General features: G+C 40.4%; 1 protein-coding gene across 1 annotated transcript in view; it reads right to left on the minus strand.

The window, feature by feature from the left end:
• Positions 1–27,960, minus strand: part of LOC102417416 (histone-arginine methyltransferase CARM1-like) — a 214,310-nt gene that overhangs the window by 112,519 nt on the left and 73,831 nt on the right. Inside the window, exon 2 of the mRNA XM_006094114.3 lies at positions 14,372–14,497. Within this exon, the coding sequence (XP_006094176.1) occupies positions 14,372–14,497 (126 nt within the window). The remainder of the gene's footprint in view (positions 1–14,371; positions 14,498–27,960) is intronic.

Consider the following 27,960-nt stretch of genomic DNA (forward strand, 5'->3'; position numbering starts at 1 on the left):
TATGTGTTAATATATGTAAAGTGCTTAGAAGAGTGCCTAGCACTAAAGAAACTCCACAAAAGTACTGCTATTCTCTCTTCATCCTCCTCATCCTCCTTCATATCCTCCCCACCTCCCCTGGAAAAAGGCAGCATCAGACAGAGTACACATCACAGCTCAGTGAGTCCTGTCCACTGGGCCAGGGTAGCTGAGTACTGCCATGCCGGTGTGCACTGCACAGAACACTCACATAGACTACGAAGACAGTGGCGTTGTCTGGAATTGTCTTGCACAGCGGCCCTGCACAGGCAAGCTTTCCATGTCACACCCAACTTGCAAGTTCCTTTCACACTTCAAAATCCTAGCATAACCTCAAAAACCCTTCCTGCTGTCAGAGCAGAAGGCACATCAAAGAGTGGACAAAGCAGAAAGAAACCGTAGCAGTGCCACAAAGCGGGAAGTAATTCCCAGGCAGCCGGCAGCCGCTGCAGGTGTTTCAAGTGTATTGGAAGAAAAGGGTCCGCCTCGAGGGTTTGCAAAAAGGAAGAATGGGAAGATCCCCACGTTAAAAGCTTCAGCTTGGGTAAGTGCAGTCAGAGACACAGAGAAAGCTCTGCAATTGGTATAGAAGACCCGACTCAAGAGTGCGAGAGATCAACTTGGCGTGGAACAGCACCGGCTCGAGCAACATGGGACACACAGGGTGCACGGGGGACGCAGATCCAGAAAGACTTCCGGGAACAAACGGAAAAGGAACATGACTGACTGTTGCTAAGGAATTTACCATTTCTTTCTGGAGATGAGATCAGCTGAATATCACTATTGATTATCAGTCTCAGAAGTGTGTCTGATTTCTACATTATATAAAAGAAAACAGTTTAGAATACTGGGTGCCATTAAAACCATATTAATTTAGCCATTTTAAATTAAAGAAATTTAAATTTAGCCAAGATAAAGAAATTCCACAACTAAGGAATATAGCCTAGATCAGGGGTCCTCAAACTACGGCCCGTGGGCCACATGCAAATACAAATATTGTATTTGTTCCCGTTTTGTTTTTTCACTTCAAAATAAGATATGTGCCGTGTGCATAGGAATGTGTTCATAGTTTTTTTTTTAAACTATAGTCCGGCCCTCCAACGGTCTGAGGGACAGTGAACTGGCCCCCTGTTTAAAAAGTTTGAGGACCACTGGATGGTCCCCGGGTGATAAGCCCAGTTAAGATGCTAGTCGGTGGCCAGATTAGGCAGAACAAGTAATCTTACAAGGAAGTAAGGGTAAGATTGGTTTTTAAGTGGGAGTTAAAATAATGCAAACACACAAAAAAGCATCCGTTACCATATACCTTACCTTGCTTGCAAACGAATTATTGACAACTTGGGCACATTGTATTAGAATGACTTCCATTTAATCGAAATTTACCAGTGACAAGGTGATGTTGGCCATAGCTCAACTGGGTTACATTACAGCGATGGAAAGTGGGAGGTCTCCTCTGTGGCTGCTGAGGAATGTGAGCAGAGGTGCTGCAAGGCTGATGGGGAAGCTAGACTTCCAAGGCCCCAGAACCTCGGGGGGCGGCAGGGGCTCACAGAGGTGCAGGGATTGGCCTCGGGTGGTGGTCCCAGGCGGGCTGCTCTTCCTTTGAGCGAACACCCTGAGCATTTCAAAACCCCAGAAGCTGCACTGCACACATCAAGATGACAGACTGTCCCTGCTGTGCCTCTCTTACAGCTATGACCACGGTGCCCTGTGTGTGACAGTTGCTGGGGCACAGCGCCAGCTCCCTGCTAGGCTCCCTGCCCTGGAGAGGGCAACTGTGTCTGGTTCATTTGTGGATCTCTCAGCACTGGGCCCATCGTGGACATGCAAGAGTGTGCTGGGCTACCTACATCTATTATTTCATTTAGTCAACCAGCAGCCCTCTGCAGTGTCCTGGAATGATCCCCATTTCACAATGAGGAAACTGAACCTTAGAAAGAGGAAATAGCTGTTGTTAAGTTACACACCTGACTGGTGATGGCATCGGGATTTATACCAAAAAAACACTCCACCTCGTGTGTTTAACTACCGTATAAACCTGCCTCTAGATCAGAGGTTGGCAAACCGGGCCCCATGGGCCAAATCCAGCCTTTGACGTGTTTTTGTACAGCTTACAAGCTAAGAATAGTTTTTATATTCTCACATAGTTTTTAAAACATCAAAGCAAGGATATTTTACAACAAAAGAAAAATTATATGAAATTCAAATGTCAGTGTCCAAAAATTAAGTTTTATTGGAGTGCAGCCACACTCATTCTTTTATATACTAGTATTGTCCCAGCTGCTTGCATGCCATAATGGCAGAGTTGAGTAGTTATGACAAGGCCGTATATGGCTCATGAAGCCCAAAACATTTACTAGCTGGCCCTTTATGGGAAAAGTTTATTCACCCACCTCTAGATACACAGCTAAGAAGCAGACACACTTCTCTGCCCAGCTGTGCAGGCAAACTGGCACACAAAGTCAGAGAAAGTGTGGAGTGATGAGTATCAGGTTGGCTTGAAAGCACCTCTGCCAGAAGGCCCTGGCTGCCACCTGGCCACACCTGGAACCAGTGAGGCCGGTACAAGGCACGTGGCTCAGGCCCAACTGCTGGCGGAGGCGGTACTGCTGGTGGTCGTTCTGAAGGTCAGTGAGGATGCTCAATAAACCATTGACTGATCTGGCCCACCTTGCAAATAATGAGGATCTTGCGGATGACTGAGCTCTGCAGATGATATGAAAATCCCATTTAGCCTTGAGTCAGCAACCTCCTCTCCTGCTGAGCTCTCTGTAGAGATGCCAACAAGTTGCAGAATTGACAGATTTGAGCATCACCACCCTGTGCTGGGGATGCTAATTGAGCAGTGACATAGCCAGGAGGCACACAGCAGGAAGGGAGGGGGCAAGCCAGATGCCTGTACAATACTGTACGTGCAGCTGAGAAGGGCCTGGTTGCACAGCCAGGAAAACCCAGTGGAAGCAGCCAGAGGGAGCCCTAACGGCAAGGAAGAGGAAAGGAGATGGTCACTGCTTGCCCCTATGTTTTATGGGTCTCCTGCCAGATGATTGAGGCAAAGGACACCACTGTCCAGGTAGAGGCTGGGACAGAGTTCTTACTAGAAATTCCATACAGGTTGCCACTAACTGTAACCTGTACGACAGCTGCCCTGAAAATGTGCAGCAACAGGAGGGGGAGGTAGCAGAAACCACATCCTTGAAAAACAAAATGATACAATAAATTAAGCACAGGCCTTGGGGCCAGCATTCCCAGGCTTGAGTTTTGTCTCTGACACTACTCCCTGCATGATCACTTAATTTTGCAGATCCTTGGTAAACTCCTTTGCAAAATAAACTTAAAGAGTTAATTTATGGGTTATGTATCCTAGATGACTCGAAATTAGGTTTGTTTGAATATAATAAAAGAAAACAAATGATGGTGACTTAAGTGAGAGTAATTATTTTTTCTCACATAAAACAAGTCCTGAATTAGGCAGGTCAGGGCTGGTGTAGCAGTTCCACAGTCATATGGATAGAGGAACCCTTTATCCTTCTCCTCTGATGTGCTTAGAGAATACATAGGGTACCTCATAGTCACAAAGTGACTGCAGCAGCTCCAGCAATCATGTCTACACTCCAGGCAGCAAGAAGCTGAAAGGGGCAATGGATGAACGGCATACTTCTTATCTGAATCTGCTGTTGTTAAGACGATTTCCAAGAAATCCTATCCAACCACTTCAGCTGTCATCTGTCTTTGCAAAACTGGCTGGAAGGTGCACCTTTTAGCTACACTTTTTGCTACCCCTAATAATACAGGACTTCTTATAATATGGAAGAAGGAGAGACTAGAATAAGGAGGCAATTAGTAGTCTTGGACACAAATGCTTGAGGGCTGATGCTGTTGTTTCCAAATAATCTAATGTATTTAAAAGGATGTTGTAAAGCTGCAGAGGGTCATGCAAATACTATCCACACTCTTTGGCTCCCATCCAAGGCCCTTCATGATTGGGCCCCATTGTGCCTGAGAAGCCACATCTCCGCCCACTCCCCGCTGGCTTGCACTTGGTGTTCACCACAGAGAACTGCTGGCAGTTCCTTGGATGGCCTGTCTCTGTGCCTTGGATTTAGTCTTTTTCACTCTTCTTTGCACAACCAGGTATCTTCTTCTGGAAGCCTCCCACGGACTCCACGTTGAGCTAAGTGTCCCTTGGCTGTGCTCCCACAGTGTCCCATGGACATTTCATCTCATCCTTCTCCGTGTTACCTTGAGATAAGCAGTCCAAGACGTTATCTTTCCCTAGAGACCTGCTCTGTGCAATCCCAATAGCCACTAGCCACATATGGCAACGGAGTCCTTGACAATGGAGTCCTTAGCTAGTCCATATTTAGATGTCATAGTCCAAAAAACAAATGTAAAATAGCTCATTAATACTTCCTATACTTATTTCATTTTTAAATTATAACATTTTGGATTTATTGAGTTAAACTCTATTATTAAAATGAATTTAATTTGTTTATTTTGGCTTTAAAAATGTGTTTACTAGTCAACTTAAAATTCTACATGTGGAATGAGTTCTGGAGATGGGTATTGGTGATGGTTGCACAATAATATGAATGTACTTAAAACCACCAAACTGTACACTTAAAAACTGGTGAAGATGGTGAATTTCATGTTTTATGTATTTTTAACTAAAACATGTATACATAGATATATATTGTTAAATGACCATGTGCGGCTCGCAGTGTATTTCTCTTGGTGGGCGCTGCTCTAGAGGATAAGCTCCTGGAGGGAAGCAACTGTGGCTCGTTGATTTTCGTGTCTCGAGCCTGGGCAGTGCCTGTTTGCTAAGCATTGGTTGGACAAAGTCATACACTGGATAAACTCTCTGATCACAGAATGGCAAAGGCAGGAGAGAGGGAAAGCTGATAGTAGTAAAGGATGAGGGCCCGGCAGAACCACAGTGTACCCAGTCTGGGGCCTTGAGAAAGTCTTGGATGAGACAATGCGGCCCCTGCTGTGTAAGTGGCTGGTGCACAGCCCCACGGAACCTGGCTCAAATCCTCGGACTGCTATTCAACAGTGACTGTCCTGGACAAGGGACATTCACCCTGAGCCTGTTTCTTCATCTGTAACCCAAAGGTGATTACAGCACCAGCCTCATCATGGTGCAAGGAAAAATAAAGGAGATTCTGTTGGCACGGTCCCCGAAGCATAATGTATGATCAATAAATGTTAGCTTTATTTTTACTAACTTTTATGGGCCTGTTGTGAAGGAAAAGCAATTTTTAAGAAGTTGCCCGAAGCCAATCCGCATTAAGTCATTTCCCTGCTGAATATTAGAACAATTTTTAATCTGAGATGACAAAAATAATTTGAGCTGGCAGATGGCACAGTGTTGTCACCCACTTTGTTGCTTGGAATTGAACGAATTATGCATAAGTACCACCACCCTCCTTTCCTTGTTTGGAAGAGCACTTGACTGTCAGGTCTGCTGGGTGCTGAAGTGGCTCCGGACGCTGGCGTGATGGCCCAGCAATGCAGGCCGGCAGACGGGCCACACCATCTGAATCAGAGGGGACAGCAGGTTATGCTTCCTAACGTACACTCACCATGTCTCAGTAGCTTGGAACAACATTTGCTTCTCATTTATGTCTACTATGGCTCAGCGCAGGGCTTTGCTTCATGTTAGTCTCACCACAGGACCCCAGGTAGAAGGTGCCCAGGATTGTGGCCGCAAGAAACATGGTAAGTCCCAGGTTTTTGTTTTTCTTGGTTTGGACAAGGTGTTATGTGGTCTTTGGTGGCTCTGAGGCATGCGCCGTGAGCACACACATGGAGAAAGAGGTGGCACACTCAAATGCTTCCTGGTCAGACAGGTTATGTAAGCAGGTGAAGCAAGCCAAGTGTGTGCATCTTTAGAAAGTAGAGGGAATGGTGAAGAAACTAGTCGAGAGTATAAGACCTAGTCTTAAGGCCTTTGAGCTTGATTTTAAAATAATCATCCTGTAGCTAAATGTAATTCGCCTTCTGGTAAATTCATCCCTCTGGCCACCACCATGCAGACTGTGGTTCTCAGTCAAATAAGTGATGGAAATAAAAGAAAAAAGAAGAACAGAATGCAGCTTATTTGTTGAACCTTAATTTCCCTCCTTATTTCCAGCAGTCAAAACCATAGAAACCTCAAAAGGTTTGCAAGTTAATGTTCTCAATGAGGCTGATTGCTGATCCCCCACCCCCACGCCCCGCCAAGCAACTTTTGGCAATGTCTGGAGACATTTGGTCACAACTGGGGAAGGGTGAGCTGTTGGCATCTAGTGAGTGGAGACCAGAGGGGCTGCTAGGCATCCTGCAATGAAGGACAGCCTCACCACAAAGAATTACCCTGCCTAAAATGTCAATGGTGTCACTGGTGAAGAACTCTTGTGAGAATTTAAAAGATAGAAAGCCCGGCCTGTGTTGCTCAGTGACTGAGTGTCAACCCATGAACCAAGAGCTCACTGGTTTGATTCCCAATCAGAGCACATGCTCAGGTTGTGAGCTCAATCCCCAGTAGGGGGCATGTAGGAGGCAGCTGATTGATGATGTTTCTCATTGATGTTTCTATCTCTCTATCCCTCACTCTTCCTCTCTCTCTCTCTAAAAAAATTAATGAAAACATATTTTTTAAATACAGAAAAAAAGAGAAAGGAAGCTTTTAGCTTGATGTGAAGGGAATCATTAAGCCCTAAGCAGTATCTATATAAAGGTGTGGCTAGTAGAAATGAAAAAGGGTTAACCAGTTTCTGGACCCAGCACAGTGAAAGGGGGTGGTGATCAAGATATTTTGAAATATAATGGCAAAGTGCCCTCTATAGGCTATTACAATCCACAGGAATGTATAATAATGCCTAACTATTTCCCCACATCATCACCAACACAGTGCATTAACAATTTTTTATGAATAAATTTAAATATTTTAAAGATGTTTAAACCTTTTCTTTTGTGTTAACCTATTATATGATATAAGTTCCTTTGACATGCCCCAGCAAGATAAAGCATTTGAAAGTATTTAAAAAAAGAATAGGGTGTGCCCTGACAGGGTACCTCAGTTAGTTGGAGCATCGTCCCATATGCCAAAAGGTTGCAGGTTTGATCCCATAAATATTTCTGTAGTATGCAGATAGACTGTTCAGCAGGAAACAGGAACCAGAAAATATGGTTACTGTAATAAATGCTGAGAGCAGGGAGGCAGGGAGCAGGCATGCTCCAGCTGGGTTTCACTCAAGTATGAATTTTCCTCATAAAAGAAAAAAATTGAAAAACAGCTACTAGAAACTTGGATCTTCACTGTTCACTTCCTTGAGTCATTATCTGAAGCATAACCTCACATATACTCAATAGAATATCAACTTTCATATCGCAAAGGGTCATAAACAATTATAACAGACAAAATCCAGTTATAGTCGGTAATTTCAAATCTCCTCTCTCAAAAATTGATAAGCAAGTAGTCCAAGAATCATTAAAGATCAATCAACTTGACCTAACTGATATTTAGAGAATAGTTCACACAATAATAACAGAACACATATTCTTTTCAAGTGCATATGGAACATTCACCAAGATATACCATATTGTGAGCCATAAAACAAACTCCAACAAATCTGAAACCACTGATATCATACAAACCACATTTTCATTCACATCACAGAAGAGTTCAATAAAAATACAGAAAGTGATCTGGAAAATCTCCAAATGTTTCAAAATTTAACAATATAATTCTAAATACTTCATGGGTCAAAAAAATTCATAGGCCAAAGAATAAATAACAATACAAATTATTCTGAATTGTAGGGCAAGGAAAACACAATATACCAAATTTATGGGATGCAGCTAGAACAGTATACAGAAAGAACTGTATAGCAGTAAAGCATGTATTAGAAAAAGAAAGAACTCAAATTAATGATTTAAGCCTTTTCCTTAAAAAGTTAAATAGAAGCATGACCGGTGTGGCTCAGAGGTTGAGTGTCAACCTGTGAACTAGGAGGTCATGGTTCGATTCCCGGTCTGGCACATGCCTGGATTGCAAGCATGATCCCCAATAGGGGGAGTGCAGGAGGCAGCCAATTCATGATTCTCTTTCATCATTAATGTTTCTATCTCTCTCTCCCTCTCCCCTCCTCTCTGAAATCAATAAAAAAATATATATTTTAAAAGTTAAAGAGAAAATAGTAATCAGAGAATCAAAGTAATGAGAAGGAAGAAAATAAATATAAAAGCAAGAATCAATAAGACAGAAAATGGAGAAAAATGAATGAACCAAAAAGTTGTTTCATTGAAATAATCAATAAAGTTGATAAGCCTCTAAGTAAATTAATAAAAACATATATTATCATATAAGAAATAAGAGAAAGAACATTATTACAGATCATACTGACATAAAGAAATATTATGAATGACTTTATAGCAATTAATTTGACAACCTAGATGAAATAAATAATTCCATGAAAGACAATTAAAGCTCAATCAATAAACAGAAGATACATTAAATAGATTTATGTGTATTAAATAAACTGACTTTGTAGTTAAAAACCTTTTCACACACACAAAAAATCAAGATCCATTTGAATTTGGTTGTTAATTTTAACAAACGTTTAAAGAAGAAATGATGCCAAATTCTTTACAAAGAATTCACCAAAGGAGGTTAGGGGGATATGCTCCTATTTTATAAGGCCAATATTACTCTGATACCCAAATCAGACAAAGACATTAAGAAAACTACAAAGCAATACCTAAGAAGCATAGACACAAAAAATATTTATAAAATTCTAGCAAATCTAACTTAGCTCTATATAAAAAGCTCATATGTCATGACCAAGTTTAACTCAGAAATTCAAGGTTGTTTCAACATTCAAAACTCAATCAATTTAATTAATCATATTAATAGGCTAAAAATAAAAATGATTCATTCATCTTCATAGATTCAGATAGAGTTTCTATCTTGAATTAAAATACAATTCAAGATAGAAACTATGAGCAAGTTAGGAATATAATGTCTTTACTCAGTCTGTAAAGAACATCAACAACAAAAACCCTACAACTAATAGTGAAAACTGAATGCTTTTCCTGAAATCATGAACAAGGTAAGGAGGCCCACTCTAACTTCTTCTCTGCGACATTATACTAGAAGGCCTAGCTGGTGCAACAAGCAAAAGACAACAACAAAACACACATACACGCACACACACACACAAACAAACAAACAACAAATACAGCTAGGAAAGGGAAATGCAAAACTATCTCTAATAACAGATGATGTAATCATTTATGTAGAAAATCCTAGGGAATCTATATATATAAAAAAAAAACCTACAAGAATTAAGTGACTTAGCAAGATTACTGCAGGATACAAGGTTAACATATCAAAAAAAACCTCAACTTCACATCCAAAGCAATGGATAATAAATATATACTAAATTTGGGCTATTTGATGAGGAACAGGATATTTGCATGATACCAAAGTGCCTTGGCCCAGACTCCTTACTATTGACATCTATCAGGGAAAGCACAGTAACTGTATATAGAAAATAGAAAATGCCTTGACCTGGTGATCAAAACTAATACTACCAACAAGGGGTAGGTAGACCTCAGTGCTTGCTGAGGTGATATTCTGAGAAGGACACAATATCAGATAGGTAGTTTTCTGACTGGGGATGCATAACCTGAATCTTTTCACAAGGAAATATTAGAAAAACCCCAATTAGAGGATATTCTATAAAAATAACTGATCCCTCTTCTCCAAATATCTTAATGTCATCAAAGAAAGAAAAAGGGGTGAGGAACTCAATCAAATTAAAGAGTCTAAAGAGACATGACAACTAAGTACAATACATGATCCTAGGCCAGATGTAGTACTAGAGAGAGAAAAGTGCTATAAAAGACATTATTGGGATAATTTATGAAACTGGACTATGAACTGCAAATTAAATATAAATACATAGAGATGCTAAATTCCTGAGTTTGGTAATTCTACTGTGGTTACAAAAGAGAATATTCTTGTTTACTAGAGGCCTGGTGCACAAATTTGTGCACCAGTGGGGTCCCTTGGCCTGGCCTGCAGGATCGGGCTGAAACCAGCTCTCCGAAATCCCCCAAGGGGTCCCAGATTGCGAGAGGGCACAGGCCAGGCTGAGGAACCCCACTGGTGTACAATTGGGGCCGAGGAGAGACTGTGGGAGGGCTCCAGAGCATGTCTGGCCCATCTCGCTCACTCCCGATAGGCCGGACCCCAGCAGCAAGCTAACCTACTGGTCGGAGCATCTGCTCCCTGGTGGTCAGTGCATGTCATAGTGAGCGGTTGAGCGGCCTTAGCATATCATTAGCATATTACACTTTGATTGGTTGAAAGGGTGACCAGACAACTGGACACTTAGCATATTAGGCTTTTATTATATAAGATGGGGTATTCCTGTGAAGTACTAAGGAGTAAAGGAGTATGACATGCAAATTACTCTCAAACGGTTTCAGAAATAAAATGATAATATGTATTTACATATGTACACACATATACACATAGATAAATCAAGTGTGACAAACTATTGTAAATTAATGAATCTGTTTAAAGGATATCCAGAAATTCTCAGTATTGTTTAAGAAACTTTTAAGTTGGAAATTTTTTTCAAAATAAAAAAGGATAAAGAAATTTCTCTTGATTCGTAAACTTCCAAAATAAGGACCACCAGTATCTTTATTTCTTTTTCTCCATTAGTGAAATGCCGATAAAAGCTGGCTTTCCATGGCTGTGGTACCCCAATTCAAAATGTGAGTTTTCTCGATGAAATGTCAACCAGTGAAGAGTGGAGGGGAAGTTGGGAAGCTGTTGAAAGAACATGGGCCTTACATTTTCTTTTTGTCACGTGGGCAATTTCCTTCGAACCTATGAGCCTTAATGGCTTTGCTTAAAAATGGGAATAAACACCAACAATAATTCTGCTGTGAGAATAAGAGAAAAGGTATAAATACCTACCTCTAAAAAGAATCTAAAAATTAGGTAAGACTCAGACAATGCTGGGCCTCTGCGGCGAGCCCTCAGATGCTTTCAGTCCTCCTCAGAGGAAAACCAAGATGCTCACCATGGTCCCCAACGTCTCCCCTGATCTGGCCTCCAATTCGCTGATCTCACCGTTCTCCTCCCTCATTCCACCTGGGCCCTCTGCTCTCAGTGCCATTCTTCAAGTACAACCTGCCTTAGGGTCTTTGTAGTTCTGTTCCTCTGTCTGGACCACCCTTACCCTGACACACACGGGGCTCTGCTCCTTCCCTCGTCCACGACAGCTCCAATGGCAGCTAATCAGTGAGGCTTTCCCTCAGAAAGTACCTATGAACAGTATACACACTTAATCCCCAGTCATTCTCTGTCTCTTTCCCTGGTTTATTTTCACTATCTACCAGTATGTTCATTTATTGTCTGTGTCCTCATAAAATGTTAGCTACATATTTGTAAGGACTTCTATTTACTCAGTGCTGTATCTTTTAGCACATAACTAAGTGCTTGGTACATAATAGGCTCTCAATATATATTTGTTGAATGAATGAATGAATGAATGAACAGGAAGGAAACCCTGCACATATCTAGTACATTCATAGTCAGTTTGTCATAGATATTAAGTCCATTTAATTCAAAACTTTTTTCTCTGTTGACATCTGTCATCATTAAATATTCCCACTGCTTCTAAAGTACAGTGAGATTTAATGGCCAGATTTCACAGTGGTCTCTGAGAACACTGGCGATTATTTGACATGTGACCAAATCAGGCTTGGAGAGCACTGAGTCACAATTCTGAAGAAGGAAAGGAGGAAGGAAAGAAATATTCCTTAGAGATATATTTGGGTATTTGATCATTCCTTTCCTAGTAGTGCCTAATTATCACTACTGATCAACTTCCCAATAAAGTTGAATTTTCTTTCTTACCCAAGCTCTAGAAAATTGGCAGCTGTTCACTTCTAAATGTAAAATCGCAGGCTCACATTTCAAATGCCACATGGTCTTACTCCAGAAAAGCAGAGCACATCTCAAGAATGTAGCAATTGTGTCTGATGTACACAGCTTTCTGTCAACACCCAAGCTGACAAATGACAGGATCCCACTGCCACCTGGGACCTGGGCCCTCGGGGACCCAGTGAGTCACAGCCAGCTTGTTCCTCAGTTGCCACACTACCAGCCTGCAGCTGTGGACTCCGGTCCCTCACACCACAACCTGCCTTGACAGATCCAGAATGCAGGACCAGCTGCTTGGCTTGTTCAGTCTCTAGGGCCAGGAAAATCAGACAGGCAACCCACTCCCCAAGGACATTAGTTGCTTTTGAAAACTATTATTAAATTAAACTAAGGAGGACCATTCATTTGCAAACATCTGTACTTGGGATCCATATGGTGCTGCGATTCAATCCTAGCAAAATCAAGACACACACAAACTCCAGAATAGGAAGGTGGTATAAGGTACCCTTGGGAAAATTCTCAAGTAGAGTCTGAAATTCTTGGTATCGATTATCTTTCCTTCTTACAGAACAAAGCAGGCTAATCAATTACAGCCAGTGTCCTAAAGCAAGGTAGGCCAAGGTCTCTGTGCTCATTTCTTTTTTTTTTTTTAATATATTAGTTTCAGGTGTACAAGGAACACTTTTTTAAAAATATATTTTATTGACTTTTCACAGAGAGGAAGGGAGAGAGAGATAGAGAGCTAGAAACATCGATGAGAGAGAAACATGAATCAGCCGCCTCCCGCACATCTCCCACTGGGGATGTGCCCGCAACCCAGGTACATGCCCCTGACCGGAATCGAACCTGGGACCCCTCAGTCCGCAGGCCGACGCTCTATCCACTGAGCCAAACCGGTTTCAGCATCTGTGCTCATTTCTGAAACACAAGTTACACACTGAAACAATAATGAATTCATGATCTCAGAATTAGTCTCACCTAGGAGCTCCCTATTTAAAAGTTCCCTTCTTGCTTTTTTGATTGGTATAAACAAATTAAGTAGAAACTTAGTCATTTGTATTCTAAGTTAGGCAAAAGCACATGGAATACAAATTTCATTACTAAGTCCAAAATCTCTGTATCAAGGAATGAAACGAAAAGGTTCCGTTCACTCTCTCTCCTTGTCAGCTAAGGCATCAGATATTACTTACAGGGGCCTTTGTGTAGGACCAATAGGCTCCTGTCATTGGCCCCCAATACTGAGTTGGTTCCGGGCCTCACAACTATCTAGGCTGGAAGCAGCGCAGTAAAATGGATCCCAATATCTTCGGACTTAGTCTACTGGAATCTCAAAAGTTCTATTTCACTGCAATTTAAAGAAAGACTCAAAGAAAAGTTTTTGTCCAGACAGTGAAGGCAGTTCAAGTTGAGAGCCCCTAAAAAATAAAACTCCTAACCCTGTTTAGACTCTAAATACCAACTCTGAACAGTACCCTATGCTTGAAACATGGACATTGCGGACATACGCATTCTATGTGGAGTTGAGCAGCATGACTTCCTCGAGCATTGAGTGTTCCAAGTGTGAACACATTAGAAGAAAGGTTTTCCCTCCAGTCTTCGTACTGTATAATCGCTCCCTGTTCTTTCACTGGCCATTTCTTTCTTAAAACGAACTGTGCCTCACCAGGGATGATGAAGAGATGAATAGGTATATGATAAAACAGCTTCCTCTCTCTGGCTGACTCCGAGTCAGTTCAGAAACTACAAACCAGGTTAACTTCTTTATCCCAAGTAGTTACCATAATATTTAACTACCCAGAGGAGAATCTGTGCCACTGCTAATACTTTGTGTCGTCTGGATTAACACCATGAAATGAACACTTTATATCTAAGTTAAAGAAATGACGACAGACCATCAAAGGTAGACGCATGGCATTGTTAACCCTAATTACCTTTATCGGACTGGAAATCTGCCGGGTGCCTTTTAGACCTTTCTTAAAATAGCTCTAGTTACACTTTAGTTTACCTCCCTATTGCCTGACATTTGTTGTCCAGAATCTAAAAATGTTCGACAAATGATCCAAAGACAAAAATAGGATGAAAACATTCTGATCGGCAAAGAAGCGGGAAATCACATTTCTGCAAAAAGCCTCCTCTTCAAGGAAAATCAGCTGTGGATGAAGGAGAACCCCAAGTGGGGAGAATAGAAACGTTCTCATGGTCTAGGAAAAGGCTGACAGTGCTCCAGCCTGGGTATCAGGTAAGCACCAGAACCAGTTTTATATCATTGTTTTAATCTAGAACAACCCACACCAGGAAACATTCTGCTGAAAGCCAACCAATCCGTAACAGTAAAAAGTCAACCAATCAGGGGATTCATTTTCAGAAAAGACAGGGGGTCATGACAAGCACAACACTTACCAGCGTAAGACTCAAACTTCAGCAGAGCACTGTTGTACCCCAGGGTAATCAAGACGGATTCCTTCCCCACCCGGCAACATTCGGTGTCTCGGTTGAGTAGGCATTTAAAGACACAGACGCCATCAGCTATAAAGGGTGGAAAAAAAAGGGATTAGGAAAATCCATTTTGAGCATTGTAAAAAGGCTCACCAATGCCTAAATGCATTCCTACACCTTCTCATGTTCTCTAGGCGCCTCATTTCTTTTTTCTTAATACAATTTCTCCTGGGACATATGGGAAGATGAGGATATGAGTTAAAGCAGTGGTCGGCAAACTCATTAGTCAACAGAGCCAAATATCAACAGTACAACGACTGAAATTTCTTTTGAGAGCCAGATTTTTTAAACTTAAACTATACAGGTAGGTACGTTGTTATTAACTTAATTAGGGTACTCCTAAGCTGGCCTTTGCTAAAAACATCCTCAACCTGATTGAGGTACATTCGCTGAGGTCGACCCCTTCCAACTCTCCCATCCTCACTCATCTTGTAGCCAGTCTCACTCAACTCGTGCATGAATCGCACGCGCCCTCCCCGTGCTGCGTATCCCGCTGCCCGACTGACCGACACCCCCCACTTCTTCTAATGCCACTTCTTCAAAATAAACTCACCCAGGCCGAAAAACAAATTCTGCGCATGGGCCACGAAGTTTCAATTGCACTGCATGTGCGTGCCCACACGTGGTATTCTGTGGAAGAGCCACACTCAAGGGGCCAAAGAGCCGCATGTGGCTCGTGAGCCACGGTTTGCCGACCACTGAGTTCAAGAAATGACTATATGGCCGAATACCAATTCTTTGCAGGTGTTTAACACCACTTAAAACAGACTCCTATTGGATCTTGCCAGGGCTCCATTACCCATAACCCAATATTCCCAAAATCATTTTATAACTCTCTCTCTTTTTTTTAATCCTCACCGGACAAATGAGGCTGGGTTTTTGTTTGTTTTGGTTTGTGTGTGTGTGTGTGTGGGGGGGGGGGGACAGAAGAGGGAAAGAAAGGGAGAGGAGAGACACATCTATGTGAGAGAGACATATCCATTGGTAGCCTCCCTCACCAGGGCTGGAGATGGAACCTGCAAATGGAACCTGCAATTCAGGTATGTGCCCTTGACCGGGTATCGAACCTCTGACCCTCCAGTGCACAGGCTGATGCTCTAACCACTGACACACACTGGCCAGGACCATTTTGTATCTCTTGATGCCATCCTAGGAGAGACCAGGTAATGTCGCTGTGGGTGACTGAGCACCTACTATGTGCCAGAGATATCACAAAAAAATTCCATTATAAGTATCATCACTGCCAATGTTCCTAGGTGAAGACGAGGCAGAGTTTACGTTCATATATGCACAGCTAATATGTAGCAAAGCGAGAATTCAAGCCCAGGGTTGAAGTTGACTCCAAAGCCATGTTGCTCCTACCACATTGTGCCAAGGCAAGTGTGATAAAAAGTTTCCCAAGAAGGGCCCATGGTGAGTGGCTAGGTTCTCATTAGATTCATGCATAGATAATTGGGAACTAACTCACTAATGCTGTTAGCATTGGGGCAGCTGTAGTATGGTGGAAAAAGCAATGACTTTGGGTTTTGCTTTATCTTTCACTAGAGGCCTGATGCATGAAATTCATGCAAGAGCAGGCCTTCCTTCCCCCGGCTGCCGGCACCAGCTTCCCTCTGGCACCCGGGACCCAGGTTTCCCTCGCAGCCCTGGCTTTGTCTAGAAGGACGTCCAGAAAGACATCCGGTCTAATGAGCATATTACGTTTTTATTATTATAGATACTTACTAACTGAGGAGCTTAATCACCTAAACACATGGAGTCACGTTTTTTCATTATGTAAAATGAAAATATTGATGCTTTAAGACTGAATGATAAAGTTTAAATGATTTCTAAAATCCTATTAAACCAATAAGAGAGTATTAATATTTCTCTGATTATAAAGTAGTGACCTGGTGCACGGATTCATGCACATTGAAAGGAAATTAATTAGAAGGTGGCTGGCGGGGCAGGACTGGGCGAGAGGGGCTCGACACGCCCTGGAGCCAACCTCCCACAGTCTCTTCCTGGCATCTGTGGAGTAAACGGGGTCCCTCCACCAGGTGGGGTCCCTTGGCCTGGCCTGCAGGGATTGGGCCAAAACTGACTCTCCGTCACCCCCCCGCCCCCCTGAGGGGTCCCGGAGTGCGAGAGGGCACTCTGCAAAGTTGCTCTCGTACAGGGTGTGGAACGCAAATGCAAGTGTGCAGTAAACCAGATTCGGGGCCGACAGTGCCCCAGGAACAACATAACCCACGGCTGAAGGTGGAATTGTGCGACCCTGAGAGGAATCGGGCTCCCTCCTCTCTGGTTTCGGGGTGCATCACCCAAGAACTGCTGCTGCCAAGTCACTGCAGCTCAGCAGCTCCTGTGTTGAGCATCTGCCCTCTGGTGGTCAGTGCACGTCATAGCGACCGGTTGGACACAGCATATTAGCCATATATATATATACACACACACACACACACACACACACACACATATATATATATATATTCTTAGCTCTTATCTTTAATGTCTTCCATTCTCCTTTACAAAATCAATTACAGTATGTGTATTAAATTGAATTATAATTAAAAACATAATCCTATATAATAAAAGGCTAAAATGCAAATTGACCGAACGCAGAACGACCGGTCGCTATGATGCGTACTGACCACCAGGGGGCAGACACTCAACGCAGGAGCTGCCCCTGGTGGTCAGTGCACTCCCGCAGGGGAGTGCTGCTCAGCCAGAAGCCCTGAGCTGGGCTCACAGCTGGCAAGTGCAGTGGCGTTGGCGGGAGCCTCTCCCACCTCTGGACTGAGAGAGGGCACAGGCCGATGAGGGACCCCCCCCCCACAAGTGCACAAATTTTGTGCACCAGGTCTCTAGTTGTTTATAAAATTCCAGTGTTACACATGAGCATATGCACATTTGTGCACACACATTCAAAAAACACACACAGAGTTAAGATGATTAAATGTTTTCAAATATTTTTAACCACTACTTCATATGAATGAGTACCTCCTGATGGAGGCATTCACAGATATTTTTCATGAAATGTCTTGGCTGGTTAAATAGTGCAGATGTTTTGAAAACATTTTCTTGGCATAAAACATGGTTACAGGTTGTTATTATAGCCCAGTCAGTGTCTCTAAGGCATCAACGTCTCCTCACAGGGTGGCAGCCGTGAATGCAGATGCAGAAGGGAGTTTGGGGCTCTCTGAAACAATATGTTTTCTTAAAGTCACAAGAAATATTTTTTCAAGAAATTGGGATTATTAGCATTTACCAATTGTTTTTCTTATGGTTTTGAAGTAGGATGAGATAGGATGAAGAAGGAAGGAGATTCTAGTCTTCCTCAGCTCCTTGTACAAACATGAATATTACAGTCTGTGCGCTCTTTCTGAGCAGGGCAATTTCACTTTATTTTTGGGTTCATTCTCTCTTTTTTTTCCTCTCTGCATCAAAGCCTAGCACAGTATCTAATACTTAATATTTTTTGAATTAGTGAAAGCATTTCTCCATGTATTGATTGCATCCCACCCCAGAATAGATAAGTTTAAAAATGTATTACTCAATCCTCCTTAACCAGATAGACTTTTGATTTTCTTCTTTTGTTGTTTGTTTGTGATTTAATTAGGGTATACATTGAGTTGCTGTTTTTTCCTACCTTCACAAATTGCAAAATGCTTAGCCATACATCCTCTTTTCTTTATTCTCTCCCTATTTTCTTTTTAAATATGGTGGGGGAAGTCTTTTTAAGTATGCCATTATATCCAGAAAGTACTGGGAACTACTTCAAATGTTAAAATATACCTGTGGCAAAAAATTTTTAATACTTGAAACAAAGTTGAAAAGCAATGATAAGCTAGGCATATGTTTTCAACATACATAACAATGACTTAATATCCCCAATATACAATTAGCTCTAAAATATAAGAAGAAATAAACATCCCTATTAAAAAGTTAGTAAGGGGTCAGTAGGCAATTGACAACTGGGAAATGTCAATAGCAAAATTTTTAAAAATTTTATATCAAACATTGGACAGGCTGTGAGAAGTCACTGGGTGCCATTACTAAGAATGTAAATTTCTATATTCCTGAAGTGTATTTTGGCCATATGGTTTAAAATTTAAAATCTATGTACTCTTTGTCAGACGTTCTACTCATAACAGTTTCTTCCAGGATGTACTTTATCAATTGTGAATAGATGTATATTTAAGGATGTGTATATTAAAGCTAAGAGTCCATCACGTACATGGTTGGTTAAATTAAACATGATACATCTGTGTTCAGGTTGCAGAACAGCACGTGTAATATTTTGTAGCAATTTAACATTGTGTTTATTTTTGTAGAAAGTTGTTTAAAAAGATATACACCAAAGTATCATTAGTTGTTTCCTCTGGATGGAGAGATTTGGGGTCATTTTTATTTGTCTGCCTTGTTTGAATTTTCTAAGTGACTACTTATTTTCTAATTAGAAAAGACAAGAAAGCTATTCATTTGGTTAAAAAAACAAAACAATCAAGCAAAAGACACACTACTATCACTAACATTCTTCACCACATTCTCACTCTTGGTGGGTATCACTATTCTTTACACTTTTTTATTTACCAGATATTAGCTGGTACTTCATTCACTTTAAAATATTTATTTAGAAATTACTGCATCCAATATAGTAAATATAATCATTATGTTCATTCTCCGTTTTTAAATCATTCATGGAAATGAATGTTTTCTTACATTTTTGTTTGCTAATGTAAAAACTTCTTGTGTTGATTTCCTATCCTGACCTTGACCATGTTAGTACATAAAAACATTCTAAATGATTCCTGTTAACAAATGGGATCAAGAAGAAAATGCAGCTATTTTAGAGGAGAATATCATATTAATCTAGAAATACGTCTTTTTAAATTTAAAGAATTTATGTTAGAAAAATGAAGGAATACACTAAAAAATTAAGGAACATATATAAATCCAAGACCAGGAAATACTACAACACTGGGAAAAACAGGGATGGTGTGGAGACCATTTTCTTTATTTTTTATTTTTTTATGGCTAAAATCAGGTACTAATACATTCAGAGGTAAATGTGTTTATTGAGAATATTCAAAAATCAAATACATTTTCAATGTACTTATACCAAGGTATAGGGCATTTATCAAGTTATTATTACTAGTAATAATAATAATAATACTAACTACACCCTTGCCAAACATCTCATTTCATATCTTCAGTGGCACAGAAGGCTGGCTGCTTCTGTGTATTTACTATCATTGGGCTTTTTTTTAAATCCTCACCTGAGGGCATGGTTTTATTGTTTGTTTGGTTTTATTTTTGTTTGTTTTTATTGATTTGAGAGAGAGAGAGAGAGAGAGAGAGAGAGAGAGAGAAACATCAATCTGTTATCTCTCACACACACTCCAACTGGGGATCAAACCCACAACCTGGGTATGTGCCCTGACTGGGAATTGAACCCACCACCTTTCTGTGTATGGGACGAGGTTCCAACCAACTGAGCTACACTGGCCAGAGCTACTGTAATTGTGCTTTTGAACTTGATTCTCATCAGTGACACTCTTTGCTGCTTCTTCATAGGGCAAGGCCTGCTCTGCTGGTGGCAACAAAGTAACAAGCAGAATAACTTCCTGTGCACAAAATTTAGTCCATTTTAGGAAAGCCTAGAGCTATGTCACCCCCTCCTTGAGGAAAAGCCACTCGTTCCCCGAAAGGACTCTCAAAGAAAATGATAATCACGGTGAATCCAGATGCCTTGCTCTATCCTCCACTTCAGCCTCATTTGACAAAACTTATAACGGTTCACAGAGAAATCCAGGACCTACCCATTCACAAGTACACACAGGTAACCCTGGAAAATGCCTCAGGGTAAGGTCTAGAGAATTGCCCTTGACTTTAATAACAAAATGCCCTACTTCTCCTTACGTATACCCCTCTCCTTTCAGCCTATGCAAATGCAGAAATTCAATCTCCATAAGAAAACTACAACACTGACTAAGAATATTATATATCAGGCATGGTCTAGAACAGAAGTTCTAAAATACAGTTTTATGTATAAATCCATGGACAGAGAGTACTTATGACCTAAAAATATGGCATTTATGCCAAGTCTTTGCTAAGTGACCCTTTAATATTTTCCTATCTAGAAATAGGAAGTTAGTCTACCTAAGCGACGTGTTTCCTAGAAACAGGTAACTAAAAAATGATGGTACAGGCAGCACATATATAGATGGGAGTAAATCATATGGATCACTGTGCAGTTATTATTTTTAGCAAATTTAACCTCAGAAAATGAGTGTTAAACAGAACATGATTATGGTTTAAAAAATAACTAATATTAAAATTAGGCACCAATACTGATCATATTAATAACAATCTCCTATGAAATATGACAAAATAGTAATATATATTCACAGCTTCTTCCTCTCCTCTACCTGGTAAGGAGAATTCTGTATTTGAAAGATTAGTTTCTAGGATTTTGCTAGCTAGAGTAATGATAGTGAAGAAAACTGAAAATGGATTAATTCTTTCAGATTGAAATGGGCCCAGTGTTAACAGCAGAAGAGAAATGAAAAGAACGGGAAGGTAAGCAGAAAAAGGAAGGGATTTGGAAAAGGTTTTAGGATTGAGAATTGGGGTAGCTACCATATGTGAGAGAGTCAGAGAGATGGGGGAAAAAAGGCTTTTAGGACATTAGGTTCAGAACAACAGTTGTCTGGTCATTTGGTTTTGGTTTTGAGTTTGATGGGGGTTTTTGTTTTGTTTTGTTTACAAATGTTATCCCCTTCCTCTACATTTTGATTTTTAATTTTACCAAGTCTACACAACCAAATCATACAGCCATTACATAGTAATACGATCCCCTTTGGGCCCTCATTTAATAACAATTTAGTGCCCACCAACAGTTCCACGTACTTGTCTCTCTAGTCATTTCGATTGTCCAAAGTCGTTCTCTAGCAGAATCTTAAGAAGGGCTCACTGAACAATCCTTTACAAGGTTCCTTAGGAAGAGTCATTGGAAAAATATTCCCCAAATTCTTGCACGTGAATAGTTGTCTTCGTCTTCTTATTTTTGAAGGTCAGGTTTTCTGGATATAAAATCCCTGGCTAACATGTTTTTTCTTTCAGATCTTATGGTATTTCAATGGAATATGTTACGCTCTTCTATTCTCACACATAGCACCAAAAGGTCTAGCGATAATCTAATTTCTCTCTTACAATAATATACTCACACTGTCTAGATATCCAAAAGATGTTTCCCTTTCTTTAAAGGCCAGTAATTTTTACCAGAATGTGTGTTACGCTGGTCATTCTAGGCCAGTATTTTCAGGTATTAAGTACATTTTTTCAATATATGTTTTCAATTTATTTCAATAAAATTTTCTCAATTATTAATTTAGTATTTGTTTTGTTTGTTTCTTGGTTTTTTGTTTGTGTTTTTTTCTTTTCTGATGTCTGCTTCAGAGACTCTTATGTGTGTGAATTTTTTTTTTTGTTTATCTTCAACATTTGCAACTTTCTTTTGAATCCATTTGATCTCTTTTTACATTGCCTTTTACATTTTAAAACTTTCCTATTTTTCTTCTTTATTTGATGTATTTTTTATTCCTTCTAATTTAGCTTTCATTTCTAAAAATTATTTCATTTTTAATATACATTTTATTTCTAATTATTTCTTAAATTCTGTCATTTCATTATTGAGTTCTCCTAATTCTGATTGATGTTATTCTTTCATGTCCTGTATAATTTTCTTAATGTCTCTTAATTTATTTTGCAAATAAATCTTACAGAAATATTTTTGTAGCACGTCTTTCTAGCATGCTTTTATTGTTGGTAGGACTGTTATTTTGCCCCTGTTTGCCTTTTTTCTTATAGTAACTGTTAGGATTTGACCTCAGTACTTTCCTGTTAATCATCTTTATGTGAATATCATTTCCTGAACTTTTAGAAGGATGATAAATTACACTATAGTTTTATGAGAAACTACCAAATTCTGTTTCACTTAATATTCCCATCAGCAATAGACAAATGAGTCATTTTTTTCCACATCCTTAACAATATTTGGATTGTCATCATTTTTTCCTTTAGATATTCTTATAGTTGTATAGTAATGCCTCGTTGTGGGTTTAACTTGCACTTTCCTGATGGCTAATGATGCGGAACATCTTTTCATGTGCTTTTTTACCACCTGTATATCCTCTTCAGTGAATGCCTGTTTATGTCTTTTACACATTTTCAAATTGGATTGTTTTTGTTTTTTACTATTGAGCTTTGAAAGTTCTTCATATATTCTAGATACTGGTCCTTTGTCAGATATGTGGTCTACAAATATTTTCTCCCATTCTGTAGCTTTGTCTTTTCTTTCTCTTAACAAAATTTCACAGGACAAAAGTTTAAATTTTGATGACATCCAATCTATCAATCTTTTTTTTTTATGAACCACCTTTTGTTGTCAAGTTTAGGAACTCTTCACCTGAGCCCCCTGACCTTGTTCATCCTATGGTTTCATTACATCTTAACTGGACAACTGCGACCATCTCTCCTCTGTTACCTGCTCCTGCAATTGAAAGTGAGTTCACACTCTTCCAAGCTGTCGGGTTACATTAACGGAGAGCAAGTGCAGTCATTGCGACGCTCTGCTCAAACCTTCCAATAACCCCCACTGAATATGAAAGGACAGACTCTCCCGCTTGAAACTCTAAATCCCACAGGCACATTCCTGCTCTCCAAACCTCTACCACATTCCAGCCAAACTACCAGCTACTCTCCGAAGGGGCTTATCATTACGGTGGGGCTTATCATTACGGTGTCTGCAGAAATGTGAAATAAAAGATCGGGACTTCCGAAGTGACAAAGCGTTAATGTCCTAATTGATTAATGTAATTGATTAATGTCCTAATTGATTACTGTCCACTTCAAAGGGCACCTTTCCTGACTGCCCCACAACCGGCCCAGGTTACCTCCCTCACCTCACTAACCCGCCAGCACTCTGTACTTCCCTTACAGTACGTAGCTTATTTTCTCATTGTGCCCCATTCTTATTATCCGTTTGGCCAGACTGTCCAAGGGCAGAGTGTCCTCCTTGTCTTTGCTTCCCCTGAAGGACCTGGTGCACAGCAGGGACTGTGAATAGTCAGTTCGACTGGAACCACCATCAGCATCATCCCAGCTCAGACACATCAGGCCTATTGACCATACCCGCTGTGAAAAACAAAGTAAAAGGACAAACTGAGCTCATCTTTCTGGTCTCTGAGTCAGCCTCATTTTTGTAAACAATTCCCTCTTTCCTTCCACATCCTTCTCCCCACACATGATCACAGCAGAAAGAACAAATAAACACTGAAACCAACTCCATAATGAAATTTTAAACACCTCTGTGACCAATATTCTCAGATCAGAAGGAAGTAACATTTCATTCTGCCTTTAATGAAAGAGTATGTCACTTCCCTAACAGCTTCTCTAAGAACCCACTGTTCCCTGAAATTTATTTGCAACGCTTGTCTGAGTAATCCTTCGGCTCCCCTAGGAACTTCTCTAGGCAGGAAGGTGACAAGCAGCCGGAGAACCCATGGTTACTTGGAATCCCAGGAAAACAGTGGTTCTCAACCTTCTGGCCCTTTAAATACAGTTCCTCAGGTGGTGACCCAACCATAAGATTATTTTCGTTGCTACTTCATAACTGTAATGTTGCTACTGTTATGAATCGTAATGTAAATATCTGATATGCAGGATGGTCTTAGGTGACCCCTATGAAAGGGTCGTTCGACCGCCAAAGGGGTCGCAACCCACAGGTTGAGAACCGCTGGATTACTAGATCTTGCTCCTTTAAAAATCTCAACACTTTCCTATGAAATTCATGTCTACTGTTCCCAGCATAGCGTTCAGCACGTAGTTTATGATTGATAATGTTTATTGACTTAACCAACTGAATCAATATAATCATAAAATCTTGGTGGCTTCCTAAATTACATAAAACAAAGAGCATGAAATCTCAGAGCAGTACAGATGTGAAAGGGACAATCAAACACATGGTATTTTTAGCTGACTGTATTTTTTTCCACTCCGACAAGTGGTTTAGACCTTCCGGTTTATAAAATGTTTTTCCAATTATGATATGAGGTCAAGAAAAAGTTCACTTCCTCATTTCTTCATAAGAATGTAAAGTTTTCCCTACTTTCCTTGAACGAGCGGCTTCTCTGAGATTTAAATTTAATTTCACTGTGAATGTCTCTTCGGGGAAGCTAAATATTATGGCATCTACAGTCTTTCTGGGTAGCGTTTCCTCAGATCATCAGCTTTCTCCTTGTGGTTTCTAGAGATTATAAACTATCCACTTGAATTCACTCAGTCGGGGATAATTGCTCCGATGTGGTTTCCCCAGCTATAACAACAAAGAAGTGGGAGCTTCCAATGAAAGAGAATAAAATAATGACTTGGCTGTCAAGAGCTGTTCTAGAGATTCATTTTTGTTTCTGCCCTGCAGCTGATCTGGTGGAACCAGATGTCTGCAAGGCTTGGTGTGGGAATTCATTCATACATGCATATGCAGCTAACACTTAGGAGCATCTGCTGTAAGCCAGTCACTGTTGATTGGCAATAGGGGAAGATGCAAAAACAAACAAACTGTAGACACAGCCTTGAGAGAGCTTGCAGTGCAAGGGGAAGGGATCTGTTCAAATGCTGTGGTACCCCAGAGGAACAAGCAACTCGTTCTGTCTGGGAGATCCCTCATAGGAGACAGTACACCGGACTCGAGGCTTGGAAGAAAAATAAGAGCTTTCAACAGAAAGGAAAGAAGAGGAAAAGGTCATTCCAAACAAAGGGAACAGCCTCTTTAAAAGGCTAGTGAATGAACATGTCATGAATGAATGTGGCAGATCTGGAAATGAGGAGTAAGTAGTCCCACGTGGTTTGTAGGTGGAGAATGAGTGCTAATATATCAAACTGCATAGGGCAACTGGAAGAGGAATTTTAAATGTTTTTTTATTTTTTAAAATTAAATTTATTGGGATCATATTGGTCAACATGAACAGGTAGGTTTCAGCTGTGGGTTTCAGTGTTACAGAATCTGAATATTGCACTGTGTGCCCACCACCCAAAGTCAGACCTTCTCCTGCCACCACGTATTAGGACCCCCTTCTCTCCCCGCGCCACTTTCGATTTGCTGCAATTCCTGTTGCCATTTTGACTGATCAACAGTTGCCTGTAACAAAGAGAAGTGGGGCAACTGGGCAACTAGCTACCTTTGTTGAGCATTTTCCCACCTTGCACCTCATTTGTTCCTCACTGCTGCAGCATGAGGTGGGGTTCCTTATGTTCATCCTATAAACAGGAAACCTGAGGCTCAGAGTTACTGGGGGATTTGCATAAGCTCCCTTCCATCTGGACTGCTTCAAAGTCTATTCTCATTGCTCTGCATCATGTTGCTCCCTATGACTAGAAAAAGGAAGGGGAAAGGACAAAGGCATGTCAAGTTTTCTCAATATATGAGCTCTGAAATCCTGCTTTCAAGGCAAGCAGGGGTTCATATCCCTTTCTCTTACTACTTAATCTTAGCTACTCTTATTTTTTTAAAATATACTTTTATTGATTTCAGAGAGGAAAGGAGAGGGAGAGAGAGAGATAGAAACATCCATGATGAGAGAGAATCATTGATTTTCCGCCTTCTGCACGCCCCCCACTGGGATTGAGCCCGCAACCCCTGGCATGTGCCCTTGACCGGAATAGAACCTGGGACCTTTCAGTCTGCAGGCTGACACTCTATCCACTGAGCCAAACCAGCTAGGGCAATCTTAGCTACTCTTAAAAGCCTGCTTCATACCCCACCTGATCCATAAGGGGTCTGGGATCACTCTATTCCATAATAATTGATCAAGCATAGCTTCCTTTCATTATCTTAATTTCTTGCATCTGGTGTTTATCTGCTCTTTTTGAACCAGTCCTATCTAACTCTCAATCAGTAAACTCCTTCGGATGCCTTATTCATGTCTTTTTACCCAACAATCCCCAGAACAATCCCTTAGGCACAAAACACAGTCACTAAATGTTGGTTCGCCAAGACTCTTTGACTGGGCTCTGAGAACATTTCTGAAGCACTTGAGAATTTCCTTCAAAGAAATTAAAGATCCCAGATGGTCTACAAGCAATATTTTATCAAACATTTGAGGAGCAGGTAGTTTCTATGCTACTTAAACTGGTCCAGAAAAGACGGGATACTGCCTAAATCATTTACAAAGCCAATATAAGGCAATAATAAACTTGACAATGATACTCCCAAAATAAATATTAAATTCCATTATGAGTATGGAGGGAGGATGGAGATGACCTTGGTTTAAATCTTGGTTAGAACACTTATTAACTTTATCTCTTTAGAAATATTATTTAAACTTTCCATAACTATGCTTTTTATTCATAACATAATAAATAAAATAATAGCATAATATGACAATACTAGAGGCCCGGTGCACGAAATTCGTGCAAGAGTAGGCCTTCCTTCCCCCGGCTGCCAGCACCAGCTTCCCTCTGGCACCCAGGACCTGGGCTTCCCTCTGGCCGCCAGCAAGCACCCAGGACCCGGGCTTCACTCGAAACCCCGGCGTTATCTGGAAGGTCGTCCGGAAAGACTTCCAGTCTAATTAGCATATTATGCTTTTATTATTATAGATAAGGTTAGTCCAAACTCAACAAAAAAAATGATGGTGATGCTCATATTTCCATGTATCTGACACTGTTCTAAGAACTTCATATACATTAACATCTAATCTTCACAACAACCCTGGCTTATTACCCTAATCCTCACTTTACAAGGGAGTAACCGAGATAATAAGCAGAAAAATACCACCTTTACAAAGCTCTTATATGGTAGAGACAGGATTTGAACTCAGGCATTCTGGCTCTAGGTCCCCTAGTCATTAATATTAATATCATTTTAACATGTTGAAGGAAAATATGTACTTTCTCTTATCAATATAGAAAATAAAGTGCAAGAGAAAAAAAACAAAAAGCTTTCACTAAAATAAAACTTTTAGCAATCTGGGGTAAGTCTTTAATACAATAAGGAATATTTGTAATGACCAAAAAGTCAATATGGGGCTTAAGTTTGAAATTAATTTAAAGTTGAAAATAACACCAACTAAAGAGTTTGCTCTAATCTCTATTAATTGACATTGTTCTCACAGTTCTAACCAAGGTAGTGAAGCATGAAAATAAATAAGAGGTTTAAATATGAGAAAGGAGGTGGTTTGATTGTGGGCCTGAAAGAATCAAGAGCATCAATTTAAAACTTACACCAAGTAGAGAGCTGAGAAAGAACACTGGTTACAAAATGAAATTACTAAGTACTTGTTTTATATATCAGCTCTTCCAAAAAATACTGTTAAACATATAATTCTATATTAAATAGCAACAAAATCATAAAAACAATTAGAAATGAATTTAGCAAGAACTGTGAAAGACTAGACCATGTTAACAGAACTGCAAAAGCGAGGGCGTGTAAAACACAGATCAATGCAAAG

Source organism: Myotis lucifugus, unplaced genomic scaffold, assembly GCF_000147115.1.
Source record: "Myotis lucifugus unplaced genomic scaffold, Myoluc2.0 scaffold_130, whole genome shotgun sequence".
NCBI classification, from domain to species: Eukaryota; Metazoa; Chordata; class Mammalia; order Chiroptera; family Vespertilionidae; genus Myotis; species Myotis lucifugus.